At 37.0% G+C, this 27,621-nt stretch overlaps 1 protein-coding gene across 7 annotated transcripts in view; it reads right to left on the bottom strand.

The window, feature by feature from the left end:
- Positions 1-27,621, bottom strand: part of MACROD2 (mono-ADP ribosylhydrolase 2) — a 2,111,745-nt gene that overhangs the window by 1,375,731 nt on the left and 708,393 nt on the right. For 6 of the 7 annotated variants that reach the window (XM_050745635.1, XM_050745636.1, XM_050745637.1 and 3 more), the window contains one exon: positions 2,833-2,949. In XM_050745635.1, the coding sequence (XP_050601592.1) occupies positions 2,833-2,949 (117 nt within the window). Of the gene's footprint in view, positions 1-2,832; positions 2,950-23,160; positions 23,255-27,621 lie in introns of all 7 variants that reach the window. The other variant, XM_050745639.1, reaches the window with a different exon arrangement.

The raw sequence follows: 27,621 nt of genomic DNA, 5'->3' as shown, positions 1-27,621 counted from the left end.
CTAGTCACAAATATTCCATGTTTATGACTTTTATGAGGTGGCACTGCAATGCCTGTCTGGTAATTTCTATTCTTTTGGATGAGTTTTTACTAAACATGCCCTGTGGGCTGCATGCAGTGACTTGAGTATGTGTTGGCTCTCAGGATCTCAGCTCTCATGGATTCTGTAGCTAGTCCTGCCAACTGACTCGTCATTTCTAGCTTCACGGTCCCAAAAGATCCCCTTGCCCCAGGATGCCCATGAAAGCCACACTTCAGTTCAACGTGATGACTCAAGCATTGGAATCCTTCAAGCACAGGTATTGACTTATTGATCTTTGTTCCTCAGTGCCTGGTATTGTGCAAGTCTTCAATAACCTTAAAATAAGATGAATGGCATTCAAAGGAAACAGAATAACTTATTCAGAGGGATGTCAAACAGATACAAGCACATTTAAAAAATTATCACAGTATGAACCCATACACTAGAGCCACCATTTTATTTGGGAGTATTTAATGATTCTGAGTATATTGTTCTTTAGAAAGTTCAGATTTGGAGAAATTTGATTTGTGTTTTAATACACAAAAAAGAAAACAGTGAATCAATAGGAGACTTGGAATACTGCTTGGTTTAAGGACAAATACAAATCTGAAAACAGTCAATAATCTTGCCATTATTATAGCAGTTGACAACCTTGCTTCTTCTCGGGGCGGTATAAGTTAGGTAAATTATGAATGTAGCAAGGTATTAGAAAGGAAAAGAATCAACATTTTAAAAAATAGCACTATATAATTCTGGAGAGGGAAATCACCGTTAATACACAGATCATGACCTCTGAGTTACAAAGAGAACTGCTCTAAACACCATTCTACACAAAGGGTTTGTTTGACACAAATACATATTCCAAGTAGTAGTGAAGAGCCATTTGGCACATGATTTGACTATTTCACACTAGGTAAAGACACTAACAAGAAAAATAAATGAAAAGTCATTAGAGAAAAAATTAAACAGCATATATAGTTGATATACAATCATGCTCTGCTTACCAACAGGAGTATGGTCTGAGAAATGACTCCTTAGGTGATTTCATCGTTATGCAATCATAAGGTACACTTACACAAACCTAGATGGTATAGCCTACTACACACCTAGACTATATGATACAGCCTATGGCTCCCAGGCTACAAACCTGTACAACATGTTACATACTGAATACTGCAAATAATTGTAACACAATGGTAAGTATGTAAACATAGCTAAACATAGAAAAGGCTCAGTAAAAATATAGTACAGGTTGAATCCCTAATCCAAGTTTTGAAATTCAAAATGCTCCAAAATCTAAAACTTTGTGTGCCAACATGATGTCACAAGTGGAAAATTCCACACCTTATCTCATGTGACAGGCCACAGCCAAAACACAATAAAAACTTTGTTTCATGCACAAAATTATTTAAAATATTGCATAATATTATGCTCATGTTACGTGTATAAGGTATATATAAAACATAAATGAATTTTGTGCTTAGACTTGGGCCCCATCTCCAAATTACGTCATTTTGTACATGCAAATATTTCAAAATCTGAAAAAAAGATCTAAAATCCAAATCATGTCTGGTCTCAAGCATTTTGGGTAAGGGATACTCAATCTGTATTATAATCTTATAGGACCACTGTCATATATGTGTTCCATCATTTACCAAAGCATCACTATGCAGTACATGAAAGTACTTTCACTGAAACCATTATGAACAATATAGGATGCAATATTATATTGATAAAGAAAAATACTGTTTTAATATATTAGTATTTACTACAAGTCCTCAAATTTAAACATACCTTTACAGTAATCTTTAAAATATAACATGCTATTCTCCATTCACACACATCCACAGGAAATTCACTGTTAGATAACCTGTCTATATATAACCCATAGTATCCTATAGGTTGTATTATAAATTTCCATTCATGTTTTCTCCAGTGCTAAAATAAAAACCAAAACCAGCTTCACTTTTACATAAAATGTATTCACAGATCTCAGCAGTATCATAAGAAGTGGGTGAATGCGATAATCGACAAATTGGCATCTCAGTTTCCAGGTCAATGCACACCTGAATGATGCAATGAAACCCTCTACCTCCATCCTCAGGCCCTGAAGATTATGGGATAAAAAAGCTATGACATTGACCAGCTTCTCTCTAAGTATTTTATCCCATACCATGCCACCCAGTTGGTTGAATGACTAAGCAACAAGGTCAATCAAATGCAATACTTCTCTCTATTAAAATATAATGGAAATTTTGACCATTCCACATTCAAAGAGCAAATACATTCTCACACTGACAACCAGATTTCGTTGGCTTTTCCTGAAAGCAAAGTGTGACAGATGCCTTGGCTGTAATTGCCAATCAGCCTTTACATGGCAGCTGAAAACACAATACATCACTTTGATCTCCTTTGCTCTAAACACATCCACAATCAAGAAACCTGAACAAGGAATAAGAAATTGGCATCATTTCCAGGAGCTGTCACTCTGTGGCACTTAAATGCTATAATGTATATTTTGCTCATATTTTTATTTCCCTTTCAGAGACACTCCGTCAAAGATTTGAATAGTTAAACATCGTATGTGCATATATACATATATATATTATATACACTATGTATATAATATATATATTTGCATATATTTGGAGACATATTTGGAAAGCATGTTTTTATTACCATGTACAAAATCTGAACTCAAGCACATTTAATTAAGTACCACCACTGCCATTTCCTTTTCCATTTATACACTGGATTAAAACAAGATGTCTCATCTGATTTTGAAACAGTATTCAAAACAGTTGTACTCACATTTTGCAGGCAGGTCATAGCCACATGTGATTTTTGCATGTCCAGTATCACAGCCATTCAGGTTACGACATTCAGCTAGCAAACAGGGGCCAGCTGCTCTATGAATACAGCCATCCACTAAGGGAGAAAGAAGAAAGTTAGCTTATATTTGGCATTTGTAAATAAATGTAAAGCTCAAGATGGGAAGAGGAAAAGAACTCAATTTGTTCTTCCTGTAAATAACCATAGCCCATGGAAGAAAACCCAGGGTGTTCAATGTTTCAAACACTAGCTTATCTGTGTGTGTGTGTGTGTGTGTGTGTGTGTGTGTGTGTGTGTGTGTATGTGTGTGGGTGTTTATGTAGTGAACAGAAGTAGAAGGGTTATAGAAGTTGTGTGCTAAACAACAGGTTCTCTGGGGTGGGAGAATCCTTGATACAGAGCATATTCCCATTTCAATGGTATAATTCCTTTCCCCATATCCAATTTTAAGCTATTAACTTGATGTCACTGAACACAGGGTTGAGAAGAAATGCTCACAATTGTCTCTCCCTCCCAAGCTGTTATGTGTTGCCTCTAACACACCACAGGTTAGAGAAGAAAAAAGGTCAGGAAGAAACCTAGAAAGGTACTCTGAAACATTTGTGCTCACCTCAAAACTGAAGGAATAGAATTAAAGCTACCAAAATCAAAACTAAACCTTTGAGCAACTTCTCCCTGCAACAGAATGACACAAATATGACTGTGTTTCTGCAGGGTGTCTGACTGGGTGCTGCGCAAAGGTAGATTCGGTCTTGCTTAACACCCATAAGACCACCCCTTACTCTCCCTTGGCGGGGCCTGAAGCAGAACTTCTGTGCTGCTCTGACTCTGACAGAGGGGCAGGCTTTATGCCCGTGACCAGCTTCAGGTCTCATCAGCTCTCTGGCTTTACATCTGGGACCCTTTCACATTGAGGCATCACAAATTACCTTTTGAGAGCACAAATTTGATGTCACTGGAAATTAAAGCTCTCTGTGTGTGAGTGCACAGGTGGAAGGGTACAAGACTAAAAGATCACAGACACATAAATTAGGAAACTGAGAATTTGGGGTTTTGGTTGTTATTGAACGGGCCCCTTGGACAGAAAAAAAAAAGTAAGACTGTAAAATAAAGGCAAAGAGAGAGTAATAGTAACTGGGATGTGAAAATAGAATATTAGAAGTCTGAAGACTTCTCCTTCTCTCCACAGTTCGTAACACCATGTAATTGATCTTTGCTCTTTATTATTATTATCATTATTATTATTTTAGAGGAAGCTGGATATGGGACAAGCTATTGGCACTAAGGGAAATATAGACAACCTGGACTTGTCTAATGTCCAGGTTGACTTCTGCTGCCACTGCATGGCAGGGAGGCATCACTTTTGGCCTCGCAAGTGTCATAGGGAAACAAGATTATCTGGGCTTTATTACTTCACCACTTGCACGTCACCAAAGTTTGACAATGAACCTCATCCTCAAAGACACTCACAACAAAATTAATTCACTCCAGACTACACTACACTGCATATTTCACAAAATCTAGGTTGAAATCCAGACTTTAACATTTACCAGATATAGGATGCTCCAACCACTGGTTTTCTTGTAAGTCCTTGTCAATAATGGTAGTATCTCACATAGTTACAAAGTTGTGCATTAAATTTGAATAATTTTGTGCATGGAAGGCATTCAGCAAAGTGTCTAGTACAGTGTTACGTGTCCTCTTGGTGGTAGTTATCTTAAGTACTCTAAATCAAAATTTCGTGTAAATTTTGAAATAATTCTTCTTTATTTAAAAAGAAGAAATATAGAACAGCAAGAAAAACCACTCTTTTCTCACTGTTTATGCACACATGCTGAAACATAAAATTTTTTCCCTTACAAAGAAACATTAATATATTGTTAAAATTCTTTCAATTAGCAGTTTTACTTTTTAAATTTATTACATGAAATTATTAACACAAGTTCAAAAAATATGTACACAAGGATGTCACAGTTGTTTACAATAGTGAAAATTGGATCTACTCAGATGTCCACCAACAGGAGCTGGTTAAATAAATAAAAGCCCATCAATGCCATAGACTGTATAAAAGCACTTAAAATGAATAGACCAGCTATAGGTAAACACAGTCCTTCACATGAAAAGATTTCTCAGTGAAAATGCCAGGTTTAGAAAAGTATATATAGTATGGTTACCATTTTGTTTACAACATTATACACACAGACATATACATATATATATGTACTGAATATACATATATATGGGTATATATGTAATGTAATGTATATATGTAATGTGTGTATATATATATTCAGTACACACACATATATATGTACTGAAAATACATGCACCTTTGGTGATATGATTATGAGATGGGAAACAGAGGGTGAGATTACTGTATAGGGAAAAAAATACATCCTAATTTCTTTATATATGAAAATTTTTTACAAGAGCTTAAAGAAAAGTATTTTAAAGAAAACGGTTTTTTCTTGGCAAAGAGATAATTAGTTACTTTGAAACAGATAATGAAAATGTAATTTTCTAGTATACTTAATCATATGCTGTCAAATATTATCTGCATTATTTAGATTGCACCTTAATGCAGTTTGCAGATATCTAATTCTCAAAATTTTCATGATTATCCCAGTATTCCTGACTGCATTCAGGCCATGAAAGTCTGGCTGAAGAGCTATTTAATAATAATGAATACAGCTTAAATGTACCGGATGCATCAATGTGCTGGGCACTGCGCTGAGGACAACCTTATAAGGTAAATACTAATTTTATCATCTCCATTTCATAGGATCTTAGAAGAGGTTAGTAACTTGCCTACATTCACAGAGTACTCACAATGTGATTCAAAATCCTAGATTTGTCTGATGCTGCAACCATGCTCTTAACCATTATAAATCACTGTCTTCTCAATTCCTGCATGTGGCATATCGAAGCACTATATATTACATTACTTTTAAATTCCCATCCATTGTATTTATGATTTATAATGTACACACAATCAAATGTACATATTTTAAGTATGCAGCTTTGATAAGTTTTAACAACTGTGTGCATTTATGTAACCATGATGCTAATAAAGATACAAAACCTTTCCATCAACCCAAAAAGCTACCTTGTGCCCTTTCCATTCAGTTTCCCCTCCCCTCACCCAGAGGGAGTTCCTGTTCTGACTTTGACCACCAGAACTGTTTTACCTGCTATATAACTTCAAATTTTATATACAGATAGAGAGACTGCTTTCTTTCACAACACATATTAAATATTTCTGAGATTCATCTGTGTTGTATCTATTTAGACTTCATTCCTTTTTATTTCTAATACTCCATTGTTGACTATGCCGTAATTTCTTTATCCATTCATCTGTGAATAGACATTAGATTTCTAGTTTTTAGCTATTATAAATCAATCTGCATACTTGTATAAACCATCTTGTAGCTATATGTTTTCATTTCCATTGGACAAATATCATTGAGTGAAATTACTAGGTAAGTATATATTTATTTTATAAAGAACATAACAGTTTTCCCAAGTGATTACCATGTTACACATAACCCCAGCAATGTGGCAGAGTTCAAATTTTGGCAATCCCTTGGTGTTGTCGGCCTTTTTAATGCTGGTAATTCTAATGACTATAAAGGAGTATTCAATGCACATTTCCCTGATAATTAATGAGGTTAGATATCTTGCCAAATGTATACTGGCCATTCATAGATCTTATTTTTGGAAGTGTCTGCTCATGTCTTTTGCTAATTTTTGTTGTCTTTTCATTACTGAGTTTTGATAAATCTGTTATTAATTCCATTCCAATTTTTAAAATTTCAAATATTTCATTTTTTTTTTCTTAAAATTTCCATTCGGTTCTTCTTCTTACTGTTTTCCTATGACTCCTGAAATTTCCCATCTCCCCACCCATTCTACTTATCTAGTCACGTAAATTCCTTAACAGATTTGACATAGTTATTTTAATATCCCTATGTGCCAATTCCATTATCTAGGTCAGCTATGGATCTGTTTGTATTGACTCATTTTTCATTTGACGCTGGGATACATTTTCTTATTTCTTTGCATGTCTAGTAAATTACTGATGGCATATTGAAACTTGTGTATAATATATGGTAGAGGCTTTAGATTCTATTATCTTCTATTATCTTAGAAGATTCTATTGTCTTATAAGTTTGTTCTAGCAGGCAGGTAAAATACTGTCAGGTAATATGGAAGCTTTGTTAAGGTGGGTCTATTTCAGTTTTTCCTTTAGTTCTATGATAAATCCCTTAGTCCCAGGATGTAGTCTTTACTCCTATCACATGGCCCTTCTGGAGTTTCAATGGAAAACCCAAGATGTTAGCCAAGCCCCCTCTAACTTCGGGAGAACTAAAATTCCAAATTCTGTAGACACACAGTTAAGAAGCTGCTGAATTATCTGTTCAGTTATTTACACCTTCTAGCTTTCATTTTCTTCCTAGGCTTCTTAGACTCTTTCTCTGCATATGTATAGACTCAACCAAGGATTAAAGAGGGATTTATTTGTAGATTTTGGGCTCCTTCATCTGTGACTCTCTCCTTTCTGGCATCTCCTCCTCAATTCCTATTCTGACAATCCTGAATTCAGTCCTGTGGTTTCCCATGTCAATAAACTATTGCTTTCTATTTCAGCCCTCTCAGCCATTTACCACATGAGTTAAGGAGGACCCTCAGGGTCCAAGTCACATGATCTCTTAAATGTAGAACTCACTCAGTGTGGTTTCCTTATTTCACAAATAGAATCCCTTTTAGTTTCAGCCTACTTTTAGTTACTTGCTAGTGCCAATAAACAATTTCTGTTTTTTAATATTTTGTCAAGAATTTAGAATTACTATTGGTACAAAGGTCATCTGATACATGTTAGTCTGTCATTATAGAACAGTGGAACTATATACCACATTTTCAATTAGTTAAAACATGATCTCCTATTATTTCAGAGCTATATTTGTGGCCCTTGAAAAGAAAAAGTGTGTGGGAGAAAAGGGCAATGATAATATTAATTGTATCAATTCTATGCTCAAAAGTATGTCTTTGAAAGGCAAAAAGGTAATATCCCTATATGTACAAACTCAATATAAGAGTTTAAAATTCTCTAATATATTGTCAATTCTGTTGCTAGACGTATATTTCTAAAATGTGAGTCTGATCTTAACTACTTCCCAAAGTCATGTTTGTTGTTCTTCAAAACTTACATTGTAAAATACTACTTCCAAATTATGGTAATTAGACCCTTCATAAATGTTGTTCCAACTTATCCTCACAACTCTCATATCATCCTACACTTTCTCCCTTCACATCCTCTGATTTGGCCACACCCATGACCCTGCTATTCTCTAAAGGCACCATGACTTCCTTTGCAAGGTACCCTCTACCCAGGCTTTCTATTCCCTCCCCTTTTCTGCCTAGCAAGGTCTTTCCAATTTTTCAATTTCTAGTTCAAATGTTTTCTCTTTTAAGAAACCATTCACAAGTGGACAAAATAACCGTCTCTTTATGTTCCCATAATATTCTGGTTTGTACCCTTATTGTCATATTTATAAACTGTGTTATAGTTATTACATAAACACAACAGAATGCTTATATGCTAAAAGTCTGTTTTCCTCCTTAGTCTCAGTTCCTTGAAGAAACAGGAGGTGGCTTATTCTTTTGTATATCCCCATCTATCTTAATAAATGACTCTGTAACTGCTTAATACAGTTGATTTTGATTCATTTAAATTTGGGAAGAAAAGTAATACAGCTTTTTTTTTTTTTTTTCTTCTGACAATACTGAGGAAATGGTTAGGTCACTCAAATCCAAGGAATTAGAAAGTAAAAAGTAAAGTCAAATACACAGCCAGTGTTGTCATCACAAATCTGGTGATGAGGTTCTATATTAGAAGTGTTATAATTCATTGAATCTGAAAGTTCACCCCCTTCTCCACTCAGGTCTAGTGCAATCTGCAGAAAACCTTGCCTTTTGGTTTCACGAGGGGTCAGAATAAAAAGACAGCAGGCTGAATAGTGGCAAGATGTGGAATATAACACAGTAGCACTTCTCACATCCACCCTGGGGAGGCAGATGCGGAGGAGACCCATGGTTTGCACTTGGGCTGACATAGATCGTCTAAACCTAATCACCACTAAAAAAGAAAAGAAAAGCACCCAAGATCAGAAATCTAAGAGAGGAAAAAAAAAAAAAAAGTGGAATACAATCTTCTAGAAAGCAATAGGACCATCTGTGCTTCTTATCATACCAAAAAAAAATATCCTATAGGAAAAAAGACAACTAAGCTCCATGAGTAAATAGAACAACAATATATAGAATTTTTCAAGACCACTGTGGCTAGACTGCTATTTGTTCACCAAAGCCCATTCGGTTTTCTTCCTGGGCTACATTGGCAAGACAGTACTTCCCAACCACTCTTGTAATTTTACGGGGTTGTGAGACTGAGTTCTGTTTAAAGAGTATGAGTAAAAGTGATATAATGATTTCTACATCCAGTCCATAAAAATCCTGCACAAGGTCCTCCACATGACCTTCCATTGTCTGCAGGCTGAATGCAGGGGCTCAGGCAGGACACCAATGACCCAGGAGATGGTACAGCAACCAGACAAAAAGTGCCTGAGTCCCTAAATGACTGTGTGGAACAGAGCTCCACTTCCACTTCCCATACTAGACTGTGAATCAGGTGATAAACCTTTATTATGTAGAACCACTACAATTTGGGGATGTTTGCAACACCAGTTTGCCTTAACGAATACATTCATTTCTGTTGTAAATATCATGATGGCAATTTTTGTTCCGCTGAATCACTGTTATTTTTTTAAACTTGTGCTCATTCCTCTAGGTATGTCTCAGAGTCCTTAATCATGCTGGAATCTGAAGACTTGGTGAGTACCCAAAGCCAAGCTCTCCTACTCATTCAAATAGTTGTTCTCCTCCTTAGTGACTGAAACCAGACTAACAGAAGATTAAAGCAGAGACTTATTAAAGACTGCCTGTGGTAAGGTCAGCTAGTATTTGGGTGAACACTGAGGTCACTCACACGGCTGCTCTTCGTCAGGACTGAGGGGAGTCTAGCTGCAGCTCCTTCTAAAGGCTAGGCTTTCTGCTTTACTGACATACCTGTCATTTACCATCCTGACAAGAAGGCCAAAATGCTTGCAGGCAGATGGTTAACTAAGGCAAGGACTTTGACTCCCTGACATATTTTCTCCAATTATCTAGCAAAGGCTAAATTCAGAGGACTTCAGTCTATTAATTAGGCCATCTTGGTTAGCTTTCCTTAGACTATAGGGTAAAGAATTCCACTGTCTGAGAGTGGGATAGAAAGATAAGTTTCAGTTATGCTTGAGGGGAATTGTTGTCACTTTTGTTCATATTACCTTGGGGCTTAGAGTTTGAAGATGTTATAGAATAGTCTTATTCCACTGTTTAGATAGCTAAAATAAAGGCAAAAGAAATAGGGCATGAAACCACCTCAATTTTTTTTTTTTTTTTAACTTAAGATTTATTTTGCCCCAGAGAGTCCAATCTGCCTCTCTGGCATTCCTCAGGTAAAGCTCCTCATTTTATAAGCAAATGAACAAGTTGATCCTGAAAAGAGAAAAAGCAAGCTGCAAAGCACTGAACAGAAACTTATCAGGTACTGTACAGTAGTGAATGTAGAGCTATTAGAAAATAAACATAAAAGAGAACCAAGACAAAGTTCTAAATACAGGTTTTGAAAAACACTAAATGCACCATTTACTGAAATCCAGTTATTTTAGAAATTGGCCCTGTGGTAGTTTTTATTTCTATGGGATCAATGGTGATATCCCCTTTACCGTTTTTTATTGTATCTATTTGATTTTTCTCTCTTTTCTTCTTTATTAGTCTGGCTAGTGGTCTATCTATTTTGTTAATCTTTTTAAAAATTCAGCTCCTGGAATCATTGATTTTTTGAAGAGTTTTTTGTGACTCTATCTCCTTCAGTCTGTTCTGATCTTAGTTATTTCTTGTCTTCTGCTAGCTTTTGAATTTGCTTGCTCTTTTGTAGTTCTTTTAATTGTGATGTTAGGGTGTTGATTTTAGATCCTTCCCACTTTCTCCTGTGGGCATTTAGTGCTATAAATTTCCCACAAAACACTGCTTTAGCTGTGTCCCAGAGATTCTGGTACGTTGTATCTTTGTTCTCATTGGTTTCAAAGAACTTATTTATTTCTGCCTTAACTTCGTTATGTATCCAGTAGTCATTCAGGAACAGGTTGTTCAGTTTCCATCTAGTTGTGCAGCTTTGAGTGAGTTTCTTAATCCTGAGTTCTAATTTGATTGCACTGCAGTCTGAGAGACAGTTTGTTATGATTTCTGTTCTTTTGCATTTGCTGAGGAGTGTTTTACTTCCAATTATGTGGAATAAGTGTGTTGTGGATATATGTTAGAATAAGTGTGATGTGGTGATGAGAAGATGAGAACAGAAGTATATTCTGTTGATTTGGGGTGGAGAGTTCTGTAGATGTCTATTAGGTCCATTTGGTCCAGAGCCGAGTTCAAGTCCTGAATATCCTTGTTAATTTTCTGTATCATTGATCTGTCTAATATTGACAGCGGGGTGTTAAAGTCTCCCACTATTGCTGTGTAGGAGTCTAAGTCTCTTTGTAGGTCTCTAAGAACTTGCTTTATAAATCTTGGTACACCTGTATTGGGTACATATATATTTAGGATAGTTAGCTCTTCTTGTTGCATTGATCCCTTTACCATTATGTAATGCCCTTGACTTTTTTTTATCTTTGTTGGTTTAAAGTCTGTTTTATCAGAGACTAGGATTGCAACCCCTGCTATTTTTTTGGCTTTCCATTTGCTTGGTAAATCTTCCTCCATCCCTTTATTTTGAGCCTATGTGTGTCTTTGCACGTGAGATGGGTCTCCTGAATACAGCACACCAAAGGGTCTTGACTCTTTATCCAATTTGCCAGTCTCTGTCTTTTAATTGGGGCATTTAGCATGTTTATATTTAAGGTTAATATTGTTACGTGTGAATTTGATCCTGTCATTATGATGCTAGCTGGTTATTTTGCCCATTTGTTGATGCAGTTTCTTCATAGTGTTGATGGTCTTTACAATTCGGTATATTTTTGCAGTGGCTGGTACCGGTTTTTCCTTTCCATATTTAGTGCTTCCTTCATGAGCTCTTATAAGGCAGGCCTGGTGGTGACAAAATCTCTCAGCCTCTGCTTGTCTGTAAAGGATTTTATTTCTCCATCACTTATGAAGCTTAGTTTGGCTGGATGAGAGATTCTGGGTTGAAAATTCTTTTCTATAAGAATGTTGAATATTGGCCCCCACTTTCTTCTGGCTTGTAGGGTTTCTTCAGAGAGATCTGCTGTTAGTCTGATGGGCTTCCCTTTGTGGGTAACCTGACCTTTCTCTCTGGCTGCACTTAACATTTTTTCCTTCATTTCAACCTTGGTAAATCTGACAATTATGTGTCTTGGGGTTGCTCTTCTCGAAGAGTATCTTTGTGGTGTTCTCTGTATTTCCTGAATTTGAATGTTGGCCTGTCTTTCTAGTTTGGGGAAGTTCTCCTGGATAATATCCTGAAGAGTGCTTTCCAACTTGGTTCCATTTTCCCCCTCACTTTCAGGTACACCAGTCAAATGTAGGTTTGGTCTTTGTCTCCTTCTTCTCTTACAAAGATAATTTTCTAAATAGTTTTTAGCAAGGGAGATTTTGGAGTTCTTGGAATTTCACAGGGAGATTTTGGAGTTCCTGGATTTTCACATATTTATTTAATCTTTTTTTGTAAATAAAAGATGGTAACTTAATCTAAAAGCAGCTGCATAAATCATATTAGCCTAAAAAGTAAGAGGCTTCTCTCATTGAATATATATCTCTCAGAAGCCCAAGAGGATAAAACAGGGTTCTTTAAAAATCAAATCAACATAATTTTGTTAAACAACTACCTTGCACAAAGCATTCTGCATGAAGCTGTGGGGAAATCAAATAATCATATTAACAACAACAATAATACTAATGTCACATATTTTGAAGATGTGCTGTGTGCCCACTGGTGTGCTAAGTGACTTGTAAGCTTTCACTTTTTAAGAGGTAGAGTTAGGAAATAGAAAGAGGATGGTTAAGGTGTCAGCAGATATTTGAATCCTAGTGCCACCGTTTAAATCTCTTTTTCTTGATTTTCTCATCTGTAAAATGGGATCCCTCATAGGACCCCCACTCAAAATTATAGGATTTTCATGAGTAAATTGACAAGCACTTTGAATAATGCCTGGCACGTAGCAAGTATGCAATAAATTTTGGCTATAATAGCTCTTTTAATCATGATAAAATCATGATAAAAATTTTGAAAGGAAGAATTCATTAGGATCACTACTTAATAAATAAAGAGGTGGAAGTTAAGTAATCACTGCAAGATCATGTATAAGCTGGGGTCAGAGCCCATGTTTGCCTGAACTTAAAGTCTGTTATAAATCCTTACTCTCTTCTACCTCCATTCATGCAGAGAAGAAAGGAAATATAAGCCATGGTCTCTTTCGTTGGGACCCAAATGAATAGGGCAGAAAAGCTCAGAATCATGTTTTCATTGAAATTAAAAGTAATTTACAGTATACCAAATACCTGAGTATGGAGAATACATCTTTTAATAGATTGACAAAATTTTAGTGAATGTGTCACATATTAATGTATTACATTTTATAAAGTACTTTGACAAAATTATCACAAATTTAATTTGCAAAATATTTTGCAAGGTGGTCTTGAGCTTCATTACCTTTTCCTTTATTTATTTATTATTATTATTTTTTTGAGATGGAGTTTTGCTCTTGTTGCCCAGGCTGAAGTGCAGTGGCGCAATCTTGGCTCACTGCAACCTCCGCCTCCCAGGTTCAAGCAATTCTCCTGCGTCAGCCTCCCGAGTAGCTGAGATTACAGGCACCTGCCACCACACCCAGCAAATTTTTTTGTATTTTTAGTGGAGATGGGGTTTCACCATGTTGGTCAGGTTAGTGTCGAACTCCTCACCTCAAGTGATCTGCCTGCTTGAGCCTCCCAAAGTACTGGGATTACAGGCGTGAGCCACTGTGCCCAGTCACCTTTTCCATTTTAGAGTTGAAGAAATTCAACAAGTTCAAGAATAGATTACTTGTCTAAGGTCATCCACCTAAGTGGCAGACATGAATTCAGATTTTATAGCCCTAAAATTGTGGTCAGTGTCACCAAAGGAGCCTAGTAAAACTGCAGATTCCCATACCCAGCCTCAAATCTGTAAAATCAGTCTCTGCAACCATGGAAACCCAGAGTCTGCATTTAGTAATCTCTGCAGATAATGGAGACACAAACTGCCAGTTGAGAACTTTGAGAAGCATTCCTTCACATTATCTTGTTTATTGACACAGCTCCAGAGAGTGATGAGCAGTTGGGCCCTGTGGTAAGTGATCTGAGTATTCACTGGACACATGAAACCATGAGTCCTGACTCTCATAAATCAGAAGATCCTCTCTAAATTTAATTAAAGCCTTGCTCTCACACTCCTCCGCAAGTCCTAATCAAATATCCAAAGAGTAAGAGTCCCCACCCTTAAAAGTTTGCATTGAAAGCAAGCAATATTAACATGGGAATCATGAAATATCTTGGGCATAAGGAGACGCTTGATGCATGGTCTCCAAAGTGAGGCTACAAGACATTCATATAAAGGATGAAAAAATACACTGAAACTTTAGTTTATATTTATAATTTTTATCTAAAAAGATAAGAATGAAGTTCAAGTTTATTAATATTTAATATATAGATTGACAGTAGTACTTGTATATAATTTATAAGCAAACATACACATACATATACGTACATGTTCAAAATATTTGTACTGAGAGAAGTACACAATCAAGAACATTTGGAGTCCACAGATCTGGTAATTAAAAGGGCTTTAATATCAAAATGCTAGTCTCTGTTGCTTAGAATTTTTGCATCTATGTAATGGGTATAATATTAGTATCAACCTTGCAGAGTTCTTATGAGAATTGAATGAGATAACATGTACAGTGCTTAGCTCATACAGTGCCTGAATAAGTGCTCATAGAATCTTAATGTGGTAGACCTTTCATAAAGGCTACAGCAATTACTTCTTTCTTTGTATCCATGCCCTTGGCCATTGACTCTGAAGCTCCTGCCATCAAGAGATAGAATCTGTTTCCCTACCGCTTGAATCTAGGCTAATCTCATGACTTGCTTTGGTCAAGAGAATGAGGCAAAAGTGACTCTGTGCCAGTATTAGTCCTAAGTCTCAAGAGGCCTTTCACGCTTCTGCTCACTCTCTTAGAACTCTGCTTAGCTCCCATGTGAACTAGTCCAGATCAGCTAGCTGAAGGATGAGAGATTATATAGAACAGGATTAAGCCATCTCAATGGAGGCCAACCTAGACTAGCCAGCATTCAGCTTTCCTGGCAACTGACCAGACATATGAGTGAGCCCAGATAACAGAAAAAGAACTGTTCAGCTTTACAGTGAATGCATAGAATCAATAATTAAATAGCTGTTGCTTTAAGCCACTAAACTTTGGAAGTGGTTTGTTACACAGATATTCATCATCATCATCATCATCCTCATCAGAAAGGATACAAAGCAAGAATCCACTCTCAAAGGAAGACACAAAAGAATAAGGTTAAATAGCTGTCCTAACCCCTTGGGGAGGAAAAACAATATAGCTGAAGTAATCAAGTAAAAAGTGGATTCCATTAGAGGTCACCTATAGCCTGCATGAAAGATTCATATGTCAGGTACTGAATAGCATCAGTATTTCCTTTAGGGAGCAGAAGAAATGTCTGTGAGAAAATACAATGCAATGACAAGGAGATCCACATCTTGAAGCTTCACAGATGCGAAGAATTTGGTTATTTGAGACTGCCTTGGGCTGACGTAAAAAATAACTTCAGTTAAGAACCTCCTTACCTTGTTAGTCAATTTGAAGATGAGATTTGGGCCATGATCCCAGGAGAAGACGATAAGTATAATAGAATAAATATTTACACATTTTTAAGATCAGGAAACTGGAGCAGTTTTTAGTTACAGATCACATGCTAGCATTCTTCATCTCAAATCCAAAAACGTAGGGACTGATCTTCAAAAACCAGGAGATGCTTCTCTCTCCTAGACTCTAAGATCTAAATAATATGCAGATACCCAAGAAACGGAGACTTTTATTTCTGTTTCTGAACTTGAAATAGCAGATGAGAAAATTTCTTGGAAAAATATGAAACAATGACCTGTATCTCATCATTAGGCTTGAGAGCGAAAAAGTCAAGGTGATTAAAATCCTGCTCAGAGTATGATAAAGATGTATTTTTCTGATGCTAAATTCATAGTAAACAAAATATTTTAAGATGTAGTTCATGCATTTTCTTCCACATATGCATGATCCCAATTTAAAAAGAAATTCTAAATCAAAGAAAATGTCATTATGACGTAGATTGGTGGTTGCCTACCCACTATCAATTCTCATTTTCCCTGCTAATAGAATCCCTATATTATTGGGCAGGCTATATGCCCAGTTGAGAATGTACATTTATCAGTATCTCTTTCAAAGATAAAAAGAGATGAGCCACCAATTTAGATGGAGGTAGATGCCATTAGGTGGGACTTCCAGGCAAGCTTATTACAGAGGGCTTACTCCCATAGCAGATCTTTGGTATTTATTTATTTATTATTTATTATTATTGATTTCCTACTCATCCACCTTCCTGCCTAAGAGTAACATATGGGGGTAAGACTTCAGCAGCCGTCTGGTGAACACGGGCATGCTGACTACACTATGGTGTGGTAGAAAGAACAGTTGGGAGGTGTCTCAATCTCTGACATCATCTGTGGAGGAGTCACATTAGCCCTAAACTACTTCTCATTCGTTGAGAGAAAACAGTTGTTTTCTTTAAAAAATAACTTTATATTTTGTTTAAGTCACTACCTAGGATGCGGATGGTGTTTCTGTAACTTGAAGCCTAATGCCGTTTCGAAATGTAGGCATACATTCTCATGTATCTGAGACATATTCCTTGACATTCTGGATAAGAAATTTCTCTTTGGTCATTACAGAAGTGTTAAATTACTGGGAAATTCTGATGTGACAAAATGCTGTAAAGAGAATGTCAGAGTGGGCAAAACCCCAAACAGTTCACTGAAGGGGCCAGGGGAGTACTGACCACACCACTAAAGAAGAAATAGCATCTGGAAAAACCCAGAATGTGCCAGTCTGGTAGCCACGGGACCTTAAGATTGCTTAGATTCCATCAGCTCTCAGCAGGGAGGGATATTTCCACAACAAAGAGGCTGAATTTACTCATGTTAGGTACTACTAAAGGATCCAGAGAAGAGAATGAAGATCATATTTTTTCTGGTATTTCAGAGAGACAGTCTGAATCAGGAGTAACTTTGTCATCATAGATGACAGGGATTTTCAGGCAAAGGAAATACTAGCAGGTGAAAACGGTGCTGTAAGATGTTATCAAACTGAAGACATCTCTGGTATTCTGAAGGGTTCCTCAAAAGCTTGGCAACATACATTTTTTAAAACAACTAGGAAATTTACTTGAAAAAATTCACAACTCAGTTATTTTTCAAGAGCATCCTCATTCCTCCATCCAGGCAGAGACCCTTCTCAAGAGGCAGGTCCTAACACTGTATTCTTGAAAGAATATTCTTGAAAGAATAATTCCCCAAAATAATCTTCAAACCCATTATTAATAGAGTCTAAGCAGTAATGGAAATTTTGACCTTAAGTAAAGAGGAAATAATAGCTGTAGTTGCAAGGCAGAGATTGTGACCTTGTTTCTGTGGAAGTCTCCTTCAGAGACCAGGTCGAGCAGAAGTGCAAGGGGAGGGAGACCTTTCTCTTTCCAAGAAATGAGAAATGAACCAACTTAATAGTTCCTTTTCTACCAAAAACTTGACAGTGGCTGGGGACACAAGGTCAGAACTAGGGATGATGTAGGTCAGTATTAACAGGTGCCTCTGAGACAACCTCATTTGTTTTATCGGAGAATGAGATCTATGGAGAAAGATAATCTTTCCTCAAGGAATTTAGCTTTTAAACTTCAATCGTGTTATAGAATCTCTTCTCCTAATTTTCTTCCTACAAAGAAGTAAATATGTCATTTTATGGTTTATACCCCATCTGCTCCAGGAAATACTAATGGCTTTAGGTAAGATGATAAAGGATTAAAAATATTAAGGAGCAAAAAAGAAATCACTCTGAACTTTTACCTGGGTGTCTACAGGAAAATGCTTTTCAAAAGTCTGTCTGTGTATGTATATTTGCAAAAATATAAAATCTTGACACATACAAAAGATAATCTGTTTTAGCAAACGTTTTGCCATTCACTCTGCTTTCCATACTTTTAAAAGGACCACTGACTCTGTATCTGTAAAGCTGGAGAGGAGATGACCAACAAGAAGCCCCTTTCTCCAAACTATACACATAAAGATGACATCTATTGCCCCAATCCAAACATCAACTTTCTTTCTTTCCATTATTGATTAAAAGGAGCTGTAAGGGATGATTATCATATGAAGAAATAACTTTTGAGCAGAAAACATCTTGATCACTTTGTCAAGCAACAGAATTATTCTTTTTGATATTTCTTTTTGATTAAGAAAAAGTTGGGGGCTAGGCGCAGTGGCTCACACCTGTAATCCCAGCACTTTGGGGGGCCAAGGTGGGTGGATCACGAGGTCAGGAGATTGAGATCATCCTGGCTAACATGGTGAAACTCTGTCTCTACTAAAAATACAAAAAATTAGCGGGGCGTGGTGGCAGGCACCTGTAGTCCCAGCTACTCTGGAGGCTGAGACAGGAGAATGGCGTGAACCCAGGAGGCGGAGCTTGCAGTGAGCAGAGATTATGCCACACTGCACTCCAGCCTGGGTGACAGAGCTGGACTGCGTCTCAAAAAAAAGAAAAAGTTGGGCTTAAGAAAGACTAACTTTTAGCAAAGACGTAATTATTTTCTTCATTTCACAACTCGATTCTGTTTTTTACAGGAAAAAATTATTCAGTGGGGCTCATAGTTTATAATGTTGATGAAATTTTACTCCTTTTTATTTAAAAAAAGTGTTTGTGTATAGATGAAGATTTTGCCCTTATAACTTCTAAATTTTCATGGAAATGTGCATGAAAAAAAAATTCTAAAAGAGCAAAAAAGCACCCCATAGCAAATTAAATTTTAGCATTAAAAAATTTTGATCTATACTGAAATGAGAGTAGCATGAACAGTGTCACATGTGATTTGTATAACTAAACTTGTATCCCCATGTACTCATTTAAAATATTTCTAAATTAATAGGTTGAGATATGATTTTCCTTAAGAAAAATTAATTATAGAACTATTTCTTTATGTTAAGAAAGTAGCCATTTGCCAATGGAACCTATGGGAGGATCCCAGTTTGAATCAAACGTGAAGTGAGCTTTCAGTCCCTGTACCCTAGGTCTGTGTTATTTGAATGTCAGTGGAGCCCCACCTCCAGACCTTCAAAGATGCCCTTCTCCTGCAAGGCTGCTACCAAAGAAAAATACATTTACAGAAGTAAATGGAGCAAATGATCCAGTTTTCTACCCCTTATTCCAAATCCAGGCCCAGTCATCCGGTCCAAAATATGCATTTTGTGGCTTCTTCTAATCTCCCTCTAAATCTATTTGTTCCCTCTCTGAGACATTAGGGTTTTCTCTTCAGAATGGTAGCTGAAAGGACGCTACACAAAGTTTTATGCTAGAGAAGCATTTATTTAGTGAGAAGTGAGAGGTTTTTTTTTGAGACAGGGTCTCACTCTGTTGCCCAGGCTAAACTGTAGTGGTGCAATCATAGCTCACTGCAGCCTCGAACTCCTGGGCTCAAGTGATCCTCCTGCCTCAGTCCCCAAGTAGCAAGTAGCTAGTACTACAGGAGGGCACCATGACGCCCAGCTAATATTTCTATTCTTTGTAGATGTGGGGTCTTGCCATGTTGCCCAGGCTGGTCTTGAACTCAAGAGATCTGCCTGCCTTGGGCTCCCAAAGTGCTAGGATTACAGGTGTGAGCCACCACATCCGGCTCTGAGAGCTTTCGATTCACATACTCACCCACTAAAAATTTAAAACACAGGGGCAAAATGAGTGGCAATGGCTTGGGGGAGGAGAGAGTGGGTTCTTTTGTGTCCATGAAGGAAGTTTTGTTCATTCTTCAAGTGCATAGAAAAGAGATTTCAAAGAGGATACAGCTATGGCTTGGATAATCCTGCAGCTCATCGAAATGTCTATTTTCTTTTTACCCAGCGGAACCATTTTGCCCCATCTAAAATGCTTGTGTGTGAAGTTAAAATGAGCCACATGTGCTTTCCTCCACAAAGGAACCCTGTATTTCACACAGCACACGCATCCAACACCTCAAACGGTTTTGAAGAAAGCTGTGTTTATTATGTGGGCTTATGAAATAAAAAGTACAAACTTTCTCATCCTAGAAAAATATGCAATGAAATTTATAGCCAAAATAAGGAAGCTGTGCATAATGTAACACTTGGCAAGAATTTTAATCAGTGGATTGGCAAGAGTAGATGCAATACTTCAGTTCCTTTCAAGACATGTCTGAGCTTCCTTAATTTAAATACCACACACTGGATCCAGGGAGAACATTTAGGAGACACTGAGATTTCTACAGGAGTGCTGGCTAGCAATGCAAGCTAACTGAGAAGGGAGCTCTGTTGACATGATAACAGTTTCAACCTCAGGGAATGAATGATCACAAGAGATAGACAAGCTGTTATTGTAGAGCAAAGCAACACAGATTTACATTATTGTAAGGCATTCCAGCCACATTGCTTTACTTTGAGCAGGTAAAGATTTTTTCAGGTATCAGGCTGACTCAGTTTTGCTATAAGGAGCACAGTATTGGACCTTGTCACAAGTTTTCAGGCAAGATTGTTATTTTCCCAACTAGAAAACTACAGGACTATCTAGTAGCCTTCAGTTCCTCTGCAGCCTGACAGCAGTTCAAACAAGTTGAAAGTCAGGTCACATAATGTGGACCCAAAACTGACCATCACAGAAAGAGTTATAATGTGATAAAAACTCTGGGGAACCTATTAAATCCACCATTCCTGTCAGGATGAAACAAGAGCAATCCTGCCTCCACAGCTACAATTTTTAAAGAATCCACTAAGAAAACATTTTATCCCTCTGCTCTCTGAACAACACTTTAGTAATTGGTATCTAGTATATCACACAAAATCTCTAGAACTGAAATATTAAAAAAAAGAGACTCAAAAAGTCAAACACTGGGGACATAAATAATACAGTGTTTGGACTTAGCTGTGTCACTTGTATGAAATCTCTTTTTTAAGAAATAAATACTCTTTTAAGTATTTCAATGTCCTTAAGTTTGCAAATGAAGCAACGTCTGGAAACACAAGATGTTGTTAAAAGTATTCTACAGTGACTCAGTACTTTAGAAGGTAAATGAGGGATGGTGAGGACAATTTACCACTAAGCTCTGTTGCACAGAAATCAAAAGTCAAGGGATACAGTAAGTCCCCAGGTCTCCGGAAACTTCCCCGCTAAGAATGTTTTCAGAAATTAATCCAGAAATATACTCTGTTTGAAGAAAAGACTGATTATTTGTATACAAGAGTATTTTTGGCTAGGTAATAATTTATAAACTATATATCATAAAAATCTGGAGAAAATTATTATTTGGGGGTTTCACCCTGTTGTAAGTTCTGTGAAACCAGAACTTAATAGAAGGAATATACTTGGGGCCATCATTGCTTCATCAATCATACCAAAGCATATTTGCTTCTTATCCCTTAAGGGGAGGAGCAAGAGGCTGAGATTTCAGCAGAATCATAAAACCATGCCTCACAGGCCTTGGTCATAGCCTGCTTTAATTTCAGCTGTGTAGAAAAGGAATCTGAGTTTTTTAAAAAAGTATATTTAAAAAGGGCATGCCTCCTATTAGCAAATAGTATAATGGCAATCTTGATAGTTTCTGTTGAAAGTAAATATTAAAACTGATGAAAAAATAGCATTTTATTACTAGGAGGCTGAAGAAAATGGTGCCTCCACATTCATATAGAGTGCATAATGCTTCACAATCCAGGGAGAATGTAAATGGACATGTTTTTGAATGGGAAGATAAAAGTGCCCTGGAGCATTCGAACCACCTTCCAGTGGTTGTGGAAGCAAACGAAATTCAAAGGATGGATATATGTAAGTTAATTACGCTAGTAAAGATGGGTTAAGGAAAAAAATATATAATATACTAATTTAGGAGTATGAAAATTATTCCAATATGATTGAACTTAGGTAAGAATGGCTTCACAATTAAAGGAAAAAACCACAATCAGCAGGCATTATAACTGTGGAACCTAGGCATTTCCAACTAAGGAGAGAAAAATAATACAACCAATTGGAAACAGTGAAGAAAAAAGAAGATAATCACTACTTTTATATATTCCTATTCCCTCACTAAAGAAATGCTTTAAAATGTAATTCATTAGGTCAGGGCTTATCCTTTTTTAAAATCACTTCTTAATTCTTTGTAAACTTTTCTACTTCACCCTTCTTTACCCATATTGCAGTTAAAAAACAAAAATTAAAAAAAAAAAAAAAAAACAAAACTATTCTTGAAATCTTAACTGGCAATACCCCCTTAACTCTTCAACCAGTTAATTCTACAGTTAATTCTAGTCACTAAGGCCACTAAGTTGCCATTCAATAAGTTACTCTATTATATATTTCATTCACCCTTTTATTTAACAAAGACTTCCTAGGCACCTGTCATGTGCTGTGTACCACTAAGCATTGTAGATAGAAACAGAAAGAAGATACGGCCTTTAACAAAATGGCATCAGAGTCACCTGTAATAATAACAACATCTAACAAAGTTCTTTGCCCTAATGTCAGAGGATTTGTCAGTTTCCCCACCCCATTGCAGCCAGTTTAATCTGCCAACTAGTTGAAATACGAGTGCTGCCCACATGTAACTTCTCTTGGCCATGCTAGTAGCCATTTGTTACCCCTCTAACTTCAAACAGGTTTTGTGAAAAAAGCACAGGTTCCAGAGTGACACAGAACAGGCGAATTTCTTGTCTATCAATACTATTTTGGTGCTAGGCAAGCTGCTTAGCTCTTTTGGGCCTCAGTTTCCTTATTTGTAAAATGAAAAGATTTTTCTTTAAGGATGGTTTTGACATTAGTTTGGATCAAGAATGTAAGGTACTTAGAACGTGGTAGATGCTCATAAAATGATAGGCACTGTAATTACTGTGAGCTTCATTATTTTATCTAATATCAGAGGTACCTGTGCGCTGGTGTTGTCTTTGAGGGGAATAAAAGAGGTTGAGAGCTGCCCTTAGTCCCAAGTCAGGATGATGCATCTTGCAGGTATTACAGCTCTACAATAGTAAGTGCAAATTTTGTCAGCAAAACTAACATGTTGATAATGGTCTAAACAAGTTCCAAAGTAAATCTTGTAATTTTATTGCATACCTAAAAAAAAGAAAGCAACCAATGGTTATTATTACAAAGATGACTTTCTCTTTCAAAGAGAATATCGTGTTCCTCACACAGCCTTCTGAAAAAGGTGCCATGTGAAATTATTTCACATTCTTTTCAGCCCACTCCAAGCACATAAGGGCTTACCGAAACATGGGTCTTGTAAATATGCCTGAATGTCAGGATTTTGGCTGTAACAGTGGAACTAGGAAGGACTCCAGTTGTATCTTTTTGTGCTTTTCTGATTTATGAGCCAAAACCCTGGTATTTGATGCACATGTGAGAAAATACAGTGTTTTCTTTTCCATCTATTGTGATTTTTGTAAAACCAACAATCATCTAATTCTTACCATTAGTAATGGACAAGAAGAATTTCAAAATTCAAAATATGTTGTTTGACAGTGAATAAAAGAGACAATACTATATGAAATAAAGTGCTTTAATTAGATCTTAAAATTATAATATACATTCTAGAACTAGAAACCTAAAAGAATCATAAAAAATAAACTCAATCTATCAGTATTTTTTGTTAATGGCCATAAGACAAAAGGTGGTAGGGAGAAAACAATTTTTCTAGTGTTTTATTTTTTTTTATTTTTTTATTTTTATTTTTTTTATTTTTTTTTTTTGAGACGGAGTCTCACTCTGTCACCCAGGCTGGAGTGCAGTGGCCAGATCTCAGCTCACTGCAAGCTCCACCTCCCAGGTTCACGCCATTCTCCTGCCTCAGCCTCCCAAGTAGCTGGGACTACAGGCGCCCGCCACCTTGCCCGGCTAGTTTTTTGTACTTTTTAGTAGAGACGGGGTTTCACCGTATTAACCAGGATGGTCTCGATCTCCTGACCTCGTGATCCGCCCGTCTCGGCCTCCCAAAGTGCTGGGATTACAGGCTTGAGCCACCGCGCCCGGCCAAGTGTTTTATTTATTGAAAGCCAAAATTAATTGTCTTCTCAGAATGTTATCTGACCAAGAGTTTGTACAAATAGTTTAACTATAAAGCTAAATGCCATGATGTAAAGAATCAGAGAAACATTGTAGCAATTAATGCATAGCTACATATGGTATGATCCTTTTACATAATTTATTTTTAAAATACTTTCAAACTTTCAAAATATTTGCAAAGTCAGTATAAAGAACCCCTATATCTCCATATCTCCTTCATCCAGATTTCTCAATTGTTAATATTTTACCTCATATATATGCCCATTATATATGCACATCATTTTATATATATGTGTGTGTGTGTGTGTGTGTGTGTGTGTGTTTGTGTGTACATCCTTGTTTTATTTTTATTATGTTTTCCTTTAACGTTTCAGTTCAGGGGTACATGTGCAGGTTTGTTATATAGGTAACCTATGTCAGAGGGATTTGTTGTACAGATTATTTCATCATTCAGATATTAAGCCTAGTACCCATTCGTTATTTTTCCAATTCTTTCCCTTCTCCCACTCTCCGCCCTCTAGTAAGCCCCTGTGTGTGTTGTTCCTCCATGTATCCATGTGTTCTCATCATGTAGCTCCCACTTAGAAGTCAGAACATGTGGCATTGGTTTTCTGTTCCTGTGTTAGTTGGCTGAGGATAATGGCCTCCAGCTCCATCCTGTCCTACAAAGAACATAGTCCCGTTCTTTTTATGGCTGCATAGTATTCCATGGTGTGTATATACCACATTTGCTTCATTGAGTCTACCACTGATGGACATTTAGGTTGATTCCATGTCTTTGCTATTGTGAATAGTAGTGTAATGAACATATGTGTGCATGTGTCTTCATAAAAGAATGATTTATATTCCTTTGGGTATATACCCAGTAATGGGATTGCTGGGTCAAATGATATTCCTGTTTTTAGGTTTTTGAGGAATTGCCACACCGTCTTCCACAATAGTTAAACTAATCTACACTCTCATGAACAGTGTGTAAGTGTTCCTTTTTCTCCATAATCTGGCCAGCATCTGTTATATTATGACTTTTTAGTAATACCCATTCTGATTGGTGTGAGATGGTATCTCATTGTGGTTTTCATTTGTGTTTCTCTAATGATCAGTATTATTGAGCTTTTTTTTGTATGATTGTTGGCCAAATGTGTGTCTTCTTTTGAAAAGTGTCTGTTCATGTCCTTTCCCTACTTTGTAATGGATTTGTTTTTCCCCTGTAAATGTGTTGAAGTTCCTTATAGATGCTGATTATTAGACCTTTGTCAGATGCATAGTTTGCAAACATTTTCTCCCATTCTGTAGGTTGTCTGTTCACTCTGTTGATAGTTTCCTTTGCTGTGCAGAAGGCCTTTAGTTTAATTAGATCCCATTTGTCAAGTTTTGCTTTTGTTGCAATTGCTTTTGATGTCTTTGTCATAAAATATTTGCCTGTTTCTATGTCCAAAATGGTATTGCCTAGGTTTTCCTCCAGGGTTTTTATAGTTTTGGGTTTTACATTGAAGTCTTTAATCCATCTTGAGTTAATTTTTTTATATGGTGTAAGGAAGGGGTCCAATTTCAATCTTCTGCATATGGCTAGCCAGTTACCCCAGCACCATTTATTAAATAAATTCTTTCCCTACTGCTTGTTATTGTCAGGTTTGTTGAAGATCAGATAGTTGTAGGTGTGTGGCCTTATTACTGGGTTCTCTAGTCTGTTCCATTGGTCTATGTGTATGTTTTTGTACCAGTACACGTTGTTTTGGTACTGTACGGTAGCCTTATAGTATAGTTGGAAGTTGGGTAGCATGATGCCTCCGGCTTTGTTCTTTTTGCTTAGGATTGCCTTGGCTATTCAGGCTCTTTTTTGGTTCCATATGAATTTTAAAGTAGTTTCTTCTAGTTCTGTGAAAAATCTCTATGGTAGTTTAATAGGAATAGTATTGAATCGATAAATTGCATTGAGCAACGTGACCATTTTAACAACATTGATTCTTCCTATCCGTGAATATTGTGATGGTTAATACTGAGTGTCAACTTGATTGGATTGAAGGATGCAAAGTATTGATCCTGGGTGTGTCTGTGAGGGTGTTGCCAAAGGAGATTAACATTTGAGTCAGTAGGCTGGGAAAGGCAGACCCACCCTTAATATGGGTGAGCACAATCTAATCAGCTGCCAGCATGGCTAGAAGAAAAAGCAGGCTGAAAAATGTGAAAAGAGAAACTGGCCTAGTCTCGCAGCCTACATTTTCTCCCTCCTGGATGCTTCCTGCACTCAAACATCAGACTCCAAGTTCTTCAGTTTTGGAACTCGGACTGGCTCTCCTTGCTCCTCAGCCTGCAGATACACTATTGTGGGACCTTGTGATTGTGCAAGTTAATACTTTTTTTTTTTGACACAGAGTCTTGCTCTGTCACCCAGGCTGGAATGCAGTGGCACGATCTCTGCTCATTGTAACCTCCACCTCCAGGGTTCAAGCAATTCTCTTGCCTCAGCCTCCTGAGTAGCTGGGATTACTGGTGTGTGTCACCACGCCTGGCTAATTTTTTTTTTTTTTTTTTTTTGTATTTTTAGTAGAGACAGGGTTTCACCACGTTGGTCAGGCTGGTCTCCAACTCCTGACCTCTTGATCTGCCCGCCTCAGCCTCCCAAAGTTCTGGGATTACAGGCATGAGTCACCACGCTCAGCCGCAAGTATATATATATGTTTCATTAGTTCTGTCCCTCTAGAGAAGCCTGGCTAATATAAGTATGGAATGTTTTCCCATTTGTTTATGTCATCTCATATCTCTTTGAGCAGTGGTTTGTAGTTCTCCTTGTAGAGATCTTTCACCTCCCTGGTTAGCTGTATTCCTAGGTATTTTATTTTTGTGTGTGTATGGCAATTGTGAATGGGACTGCATTCCTCATTTGGCTCTTGGTTTGACTGTTGTTGGTGTATAGGAATGCTAGTAATTTTTGCACAATGATTTGTATCCTGAGACTTTGCTGATGTTGTGGATCAGCTTAAAGAGCTTTTGGGTTGAGACTATGGGATTTTCTAGATATAGGATCGCGTCATCTGCAAACAGGTATATCTCCATCTTACATAGATATATAGATACATACACAGACACACACACACTTCTCATTTTCTCATTAACAGTTTTTTTCTGAACGTTTGAAAGCAGAGTGCAGACCTGATGCCTGATCACTCTTAAATGCTCCAGTCTATATTTCTCCAAAGCAAGAACACCCTCTACCATAACCATCTTACATCCCTCCATGTCAGGAAACTGATGTTGGTACAGCTCTATCATCTTTTTAGAAATTTGCCATTGTCCCAGCAATGTCCTTTTTAGCTTTCTGAACCAG

This window comes from Macaca thibetana, chromosome 10, assembly GCF_024542745.1.
Source record: "Macaca thibetana thibetana isolate TM-01 chromosome 10, ASM2454274v1, whole genome shotgun sequence".
Taxonomy (NCBI): Eukaryota; Metazoa; Chordata; class Mammalia; order Primates; family Cercopithecidae; genus Macaca; species Macaca thibetana.
Note: the sequence above shows the minus strand (reverse complement) of the source record. Positions and strands in the feature narration are given on the sequence as shown.